This window comes from Lupinus angustifolius, chromosome LG03 (genome assembly GCF_001865875.1).
Source record: "Lupinus angustifolius cultivar Tanjil chromosome LG03, LupAngTanjil_v1.0, whole genome shotgun sequence".
Taxonomy (NCBI): Eukaryota; Viridiplantae; Streptophyta; class Magnoliopsida; order Fabales; family Fabaceae; genus Lupinus; species Lupinus angustifolius.
In genome coordinates this window covers 28,308,000-28,316,367 of record NC_032011.1, presented here as the reverse complement: position 1 = coordinate 28,316,367, position 8,368 = coordinate 28,308,000, and the positions used below count along the sequence as shown (strand labels likewise).

At 30.1% G+C, this 8,368-nt stretch overlaps 1 protein-coding gene across 4 annotated transcripts; it reads left to right on the top strand.

Moving 5' to 3' along the window:
* LOC109344348 (transcription factor TCP20-like) lies at positions 706 to 2,561 on the top strand. Of its 4 annotated transcripts, none has more exons than XR_002107319.1 (3): positions 706 to 986; positions 1,081 to 2,191; positions 2,288 to 2,561. XR_002107319.1 is itself a non-coding variant. In XM_019583097.1 (2 exons), the coding sequence occupies exon 1, from the start codon at positions 1,069 to 1,071 to the stop codon at positions 1,900 to 1,902; it is 834 nt and encodes a 277-aa protein (XP_019438642.1). In that variant the 5' UTR covers positions 708 to 1,068; the 3' UTR covers positions 1,903 to 1,916; positions 2,288 to 2,561. The 4 variants fall into 4 exon arrangements, 1 of the variants encoding a protein (XP_019438642.1); XR_002107318.1 differs by having other exon boundaries at positions 712 to 2,030; positions 2,064 to 2,191; XM_019583097.1 differs by having other exon boundaries at positions 708 to 1,916.

Here is an 8,368-nt window from a genome sequence, read left to right as displayed (position 1 = left end):
ATTGAATATTTGTTTTTGTAAAATGGGTCCTATGTATTATGCACTCAATTATGAAAACATTTTAATAGAGTGTTTGAGTTGCTCTTATATGTGTCAAATGACTTGAACTTTTGATTTTTCTCGAAAAAAATGACTATAATTTTGCAAAAACAATAACTATAATTTTCTAGGTAATTTTCAGTAAAATAATTAAATTGATGAATCGAATTGAATCAAACCATCTAAGTTGAATTCATTCATCCAACTCCCAAACAAGAGAAAACTTTTCAAAACTATTCATTCATTTCTCTTCCCCTCCAAAACACAACTCGCAAACAAAGCCTTACACACCTAACTAAAATGGCCTCAAATAACCTCCCCATGCCTTTAGCACATTGCCCCCAATTGTTACTTTTGTACTTGTCTTCGTGACAATTTGGAACGTTACATGAGTTGGCATCCTATATTTTAATAATAAAGATTTATTATTTCATATTATGTCTCATTTACTTTTCTACACCATTGATAATGAAATAAAAATATTAATAATAATAAATATTTAAAAAATTTAATTAAAAAGATATATTTTTATTATCTGAAATAACATATAAGATATGATTAGAAGGAAAGAAAGATCATATCTTTATTCATAGTTCAAGTGTGCAATTATGGGATTCATGAAAGAGAAAAAAAAATTAAAAAAAAATTGGAGTGATAATAAATGAGATCCATGAAATCTAGGAGGGAGTGGGTTTTTGTGTCTTACCGAAGCTAGTGAAACTGGCAGTTAAAGTAGCTTTCAAAATTCATAGCTGGCTAGTCAAACTAAACCCACTACACCCAGAATTATGTAATAAAGGACAAGGAGAGAGAAAAAGAACCAACAAAGAAAACCGAGTGAATTTTTTGACATGAGCCACATTGGGATTTTCATATTTTCATAGTTTTTTTGTCCCTCAATCCTTGCCAGAAACAGTGAAAACCCATGAAAGTTTAAAACTTTTCAGGTAACCTTCTTCAATCAAAGAAGACCCATCATTTCTTATTATTATATTTTCCATTTTCACTCTTTTCTTTTGTATCCTGTTAATGGATCCCAAGGGTTCAAAGCAGCCACAACAACAAGGAAACAACAACATGGGAGAGAACAAGATATCAGAAGTGAAGGATTTTCAGATTATGATTGCTGAGAAAGAAGATAGTAGCAAGAAACAGTTAGCACCAAAGAGAACTTCAAACAAAGACAGACACACAAAAGTTGAAGGTAGAGGAAGGAGGATAAGGATGCCAGCTTTATGTGCAGCTAGGATCTTTCAGTTGACAAGAGAATTGGGTCATAAATCTGATGGAGAAACAATTCAATGGTTACTCCAACAAGCTGAACCATCTATTATAGCAGCTACTGGAACTGGAACAATACCAGCATCAGCTTTAGCTTCTGCTGGTAACTCAGTTTCACAACAAGGAACTTCTCTATCTGTAGGGTTGCACCAAAAACTTGATGAGTTAGCTGGAGGGTCTAATATTGGGTCAGTGAATAGGACTAGTTGGGTTGGAGGGAATTTAGGGAGACCCTATGTGGCCACAACAGGTTTATGGCCACCCCATGTTAGTGTATTTGGGACTGAAGGTTCAAGTTATCTTCAGAAAATTGGGTTCACTGGGTTTGACTTGCCTGGTGCACCAAACAACATGGGTCATATGAGTTTCACTTCAATTTTGGGTGGTGGGGCTAACCAGCAGATGGATGGTTTGGAGCTTGGGTTGTCTCAAGAGGGTCATATTGGGGTCTTGAATCCACAGGCCTTGAGCCAGATTTATCAGCAGATGGGTCAACAAGGTAGAGTTCAACAACAACAGCAGCACCAGCACCAACACCAGGCTCCTACTACTGAGGATGATTCTCAAGGTTCAGAACAGTAGATTTTTTTTTATGGGTATGGATTTTTAAAAAGTATAATAGAGATCCCACGAAATCTGTCGACTGTCTAAAACAATCTTCACATTTTATCCTCACCTGGCGAGATAAAGGCTTGATTGTTGTCGTTGTTGTAAGGATTTATTAAAAGTAGTATTGTCCAAAGGCTGATAATTCCACAATGGCTTTTTGTATTGTATGATTGGGAGGCTGAGGAAATAGATATATGTCCCAGAGAATTCAGTAGAAACTGGATTTGGTTTACCACCTTTTAATACTCAAGTCTCCATAGAGGTGCTTCATTTTTTCTTCTTATTTTTCTGTTTTCTTTGCCTTTTTACAAGTTTTCATATTTATATTTACTATGTTGTTTATGATGTTAACATGCAGGTGGAATTGCATGGTCAGAAATAGCTTGGTTTCTTGGACATGTGGCCTTAAAACTGTTGTTTATTTCAGAGGTGTGTTGATTTTTTTTCTTCTCTTGGTCAGGATGGAGTGTTGATAAGTTTGTTTGTGAATTTGATGATATAATTTCATAATCATATTTATCTAATTTCTTATTGGATCTGGTATAGTAGTAGTTGTAGTAGTTTTTTATCATCTAAGAGTAATTTATGTGTTGAATGGCACTAGCAAATTATATCTCTTAACTAGCTATCTTACAAACTTAATCAACTTGCAACAAACCTTCTTCCCACCCGCTACTTTCATGTTACCATTGGAATCATTTATTATCTCTTCAAGGCGTTGGTCTAGTAGTTAATGACTCGTTAGATCCTACCTTTACGTGAAGCATGGAGCGAGAGAGAGGAATGACTGACAGAGATTTAGGGATCGGTGGACTTGTAGATTCCACCGGTTATACGCACCTGCATGATGATCCCACCTGATCCTATGGAGGCACACCCAACACTGAGATCGAGCACCATTTGGGGGTCGAGGATTGTAAGATCATGTGATCTCACGAGTAGGAACGCAATTTTGACAACCATGCCAACAAGGCGGTGGTCTAGTGGTGTAATGCCTTGCTAAATCCTCAGAAAGACCAAAACGTCAATGGTTCGATTCCTGCGAGCGACACTTGTTGGGAGGGGCAGCCACGAACCCCAATATGGGTTAATTTCTTACCCAAAAATATGAGGAAATACCTTTGGTAGTATAAAAAAATACAACTTATAAGCCTTCCTTTCAAAACTCATCACTTGGATGATCTTTCCTTTTTATAAAGAATTGTGTTTCTCCATCTTAGAATGATAATATCCACTTCTAAAGAAAGCTAAAGTAGTTAAACCATAAGTATCAGCATTTACTATCTACTGCTCTGCTTTGTTATAAAGGAAACCTTAATTTTCCTTCATTTAGCAGTTTTTACACTCCTGAAATTTTGCATCTGAATTTTGCTTGAGGTAACTTAGCTGGTGTGTCATATGAATAGTATAGCTCTCCCTTCAGCATCAATTAAATTCCTAATGAGTTATGTCAGTACCGTTACGATCTATTTGCGAGTTAAGTTTTAGAGAGAAAGAAATGGAAAATAAAGGCTTTGGAACTATCTCACCAATGTATTTAATGGTACTAAAGACTTCCATTTCCCTTCTTTCCCCTCCAGAATTTAACTTGCAAAAAGATTAGCATCATCATTACAAATTCTTTAAAGACTTGGATCAGATCCAATTGTGCTACAAGGATTAAGAGTCTTTTATAATAATTAATTGATGACAGAAGAAGATGTGTTTGACACAACGATAAAGTTGTTTGCTTATGTTCAAATCCTGGAAACAATTCCTCCGCTTATAGGGTAAGGGTCGTAGGTTGATGTGTCATGTGTTAAGTCTGATGAAACCATAGCTGCCTAAATTATATTTAAAAAAACAAATGTACACGAGACTTTTACTTAATGAGTCCGGGAAGTATGCAGCTTTATACTTACAAACGAATAGGTTATTTCCGGATATTATATAAAACAAAATTTTTATATAATTATATTGTTGTTGATCTGTTTAGATATGTAATATAATGGATTATCTTGGGAAACGTGAAATTTGGCGTTATGTGTGTGAAGTTAATTTGTGTAAGAGTTAGATTAGATTTGAAATTGATGCTCCAGAAAATAGCTGCAGTTGCTTTGATGATCACAGCAAGATAGTTTCTGTCAGCTCAAGAGACTTTAAATGCAAGTGATTGTTGAGCTCAGTTCTTAATCTTCAAACCAGATTCTGAGCACAAGTGCTTCTATACATAAGCTCCCCTGAACTCAACACAGTTACTTTATACGCGGTACCGATATTTGTTATTTCTGCTTAATATTGGACTCTTCAATATTCGAGAAGATCTGAACCCGGTTATGCTTATCCAATTTTAGCAGTTTTATAAAAGGTGTGGTTGTGATGTTTATCTACCCTCCAATGAATGAGGCTTCCTTGTAATATGTGGTTTGGCTCACTCTTGGTTACTCTTTCTTTCACTTTATACCATTAACTTTTATAGAAAAGTTGAGGTCTTTAATAAATGTATGGGATCAAAGTTAAAATGATAAATTAGAAACAATTGACAATAGCAGGATATAATTATGATTGAATATTGAGAAAAAAATGCATTTACTTAGTGTTGTTATATATTAAATAAGATACTAACAACATATTAGTATAAAGTTTTATTATATATACAGAAAAATCAAAATGTTAAGGTTTGATTTATGTTACAGGCATGTATCCAAAAGGGATTAGTTTCTTATTCATATGGTGTGTGAATACTATTGGTAGTGCCCAAAAGTATTTCAAATAGGATTAGTTACCCATTTTAACAAAAATTATACAAATGCACTAATAATTATTATTTTTAAAATATGATATCAGAAAAGATATAATATGTAATAATAATTTTTTAGAATTAAAAAAAAGGCGTTCTCTTTTTTTTTAAAGGAGAAAGGAATTATAAATCAGCTTTGGTATAGTTTAAATTGTTGACAGGTACATATATAATTTTATAATTTTAAAGGGTAAATTTTCTATGAGTTGTATTTCTTTAAGTAACTAAGCAAGGGTATATTATCTCCTATTTTTCTCTTTCTTAATTGTAACCAATAGGTAAATATTAAATAGGTGTCTTTAATCAAATCACTTTCATCATTTTTAATCTATTTGTATAAAATTAAGCATAAACATTTGTGGTTCTAATAGATTAAGATAACAATTCAATCACATCAACCACACTTAATACCTTTCATTTGATTTTATTGACATGTGGATTTAATTTTTTTAATATTTATATACTAATAACTAATAAATGAATAAATAAATAAATATATGACAAATAAATAAATAATAGCATAAAAACTCTTATACAATATTAAATTGGAACTCAAATCAAAATTGTTTACTGAAGATATTGAAAATGTTTGTAAGACTTCGTTAAATTCTAAAAGGATTAAAAAATTAAAAATATGATTCCTGGTAATGATACTTGTTAAAGATACACTTTAAAATAAATTAATTCATTATTCAATAGGTGAGGGAATACCTACCAAAAAATCAAAATCATTTGTTGTTTGTTAGGAACTAAATTTGGCATAAAGGAGATTGTGTTTTGTTGACTTGATCATGGTGATGAGTCACTGCCATGATTTCTCCTTCTCACTCGAATCTTTTTGGTTGTGAGTGTTATGATTAGAAAAGAGAGAGAAAGGAAGAAGATTACATCCCTCCCTTTATATAATAATAATAATAATATTTCAATTTTTATTAAGGGAGGTATGATACATACATCCCATAGTTCTCTACATAGATTTGTGATTATAAAGAAAATTATTGTGAAGGATGAAGTTTTTATAATTAAATATCTCTAAATTTTTCACATCCTGTCTAACCTAGACAAGAAAGAACAGGAGATTGAAAAGAATTTGTGTTTTTAATCAAATATACATAGATCTTTATTTATTTTTGCATAGACTATAGTTTCCATTATTAATACCATAATATATAATAGTAATTTATTTGATTCTATTTTTCTTTCTTTTTGATGATATCCTCTCTATTTTAATTTTAATATTTAAAGTTATGCATAATATAAGAATTTAATAAATGATGTAAAAATGAATATGTATTGGGAAAATTACTAAAAAGCACTTACATAAAGTAAGAGTGGATTTGGAAAAAAAAAAACAAAAAGCACCTATACTTCATTTTGAATTTACAAAACATGGTCTAAGAAAAGAAAAAACATGAAAAGTTTGAAAGAGAGCCACTTTTGTTGAATAATAACACATCATTCACATTTGCTTTTTTGAAAGAGAAAAATATGTACGCGTGTATAAGTTTTATACACTACTATTGTATCATCACTATTGATTTTTTATTATTGTTAACTTTTCAGAAAAGGTAATCCAAATGAACGGTGGCTGATGAACTACATGTGTATAAATCTTTACACTGTCATTCTATACATTTTACACTTTGAAAACAAAAACAATCAATTTATCAATGCCCATCAATCAAATCAATTTAGGCCTCCCAAGATTTTCAGTTAAGTGTCTTATGCTGGAATGACATATTCTAAAGAAGCAAATTGACAAAAATCAAATGGTACTATTTCATAGCCAGCTAGAAGACACTGACTTATGAGCTAGAGTTTAACTTATAAGTTTCTTTTTTGGTTAAATTTGCTTATAATTTTTAATTATCATTGTGCATGCAATTATAATTTCTTCTAAACTACTCCAAATTAATAAATTGGTGCTAGCAACCAAATAATCGTGGACCACTATGGTTGATTAATTTACCCTTCAATGGGATATGCTATTTGAATTGCATGTTGAGTGGGTACGAATCTAATATTTAAAATATGTTTGGTATCACATGAAATTAAACAAAAACAAACAAACAAAAAGGTTTTCCACTTGACTTTAAACTAAAATTTATACCATCAACCACAATATATATAGCATATATGTAGTTGTTGATATAGTTATTGTGAACAATTGAAATGTTCACTTAAGGTTTTATTTTATACTTTTAGATGAGGATGAAATGAAAAACAATTGTATTAATATTGATACAAAATTATTTTCATTGAACAGACTCATATAGATGGTATTTATTTATTTTAATAATTAAATGTATTAAAATAGACTTTTAAAATAAATTAATATTTCATTAAAACTATTAAATTATATTCAAAAATTAGATCATCTTCAAGTGGACGCATTATTTTTATAAATATTATTCATAATACTTGTGATTATTGTCACTCCTGAAAAAAAAAATTTAAATTACTTAAATATCTTATTTGAGATCATTTGTGTTATAAACTTTTGAAAAATAATTTTGCAGCTTAAAACCATAAAATGAGGGGGAAAAAGTGATCAATTATAATAAACAAGGCCTCAAATATAAAATTTATATAAATTTTGCCTATCTCATTTATCAAGCTATATAAATCTGTGTAATCATTAAATTAATTCTAAAATTTATCCACAAAATTTTACTTTCATTTCTAAGTACTACCAGGATACACAAACCCATCCTTATTACTTCCTTAGTGAAGAAGAAATATAATAAGAAAAGGTTAGGGATAAGAAAATCATGAGATAAGATCATTGCATGCCAGCATATAAAGTATTTGGTAAACTTGATACTCAAGCATTAATATTGTTTCTTTATTTGAGCATGCCATCGTTTTAAATTGATTTTGTCTCCTAATTAAATGTGTCATCCTTATTGTGATCTTAGACCCATGGCCATAATTAATTATAACAAATTTGCACTATATATGATTGATCTTAATGTTTTTTTGAATGAATATTCACTTCGGTCTTTGAAAATGTTCGTGTGTCAACTTGATTCTAAAAAAATGAAAGTTCAAACTAATGAAAATGACAATTTGAAAATAGCCCCCACACAATGGTTATAAAAAATATTGAAAATGATAATTTGATCTTTGATATTTTTGAAAAAAAAATTATTTTTTAATTTTTAATGAACCAAATTGTGGTACACACAAATTTTTTGAGTGAATCAAATTTTATATAAACAGTTAACAAATTTGTTATCCATTTCGTTTTAGACTATTAATTATAACAATTTTTCCCATTGATCTTAAAATTTTAAACATATAGTTAATAAATTTGTTCTCCATTTCGTTTTTAGAAATTTCAAAAATATTTCTTTCTTATTGGTATAGGAGAATGTTAATGATTATTCTTATAATCGAGAATGATAATTTTATTTTTTAAACATTAAATTTAATTTTCCAATATTTACTTTCTCCTTTTATATTATTTAAATAATATCATGTCAAACACTTATCTCACAAGATATTGAAAATGGAATTTGATTTCATTTTTGTGGGTATCTTATAGTGGCTGTACCAATGCTTTTTTACAGTTAAAAAGTCGTCAATAGCAGGAAAAGCATGTGATTATTTGCAAAATCATAAGAAAAAGTAATATTATGGGAATAGTTAACTAACTCA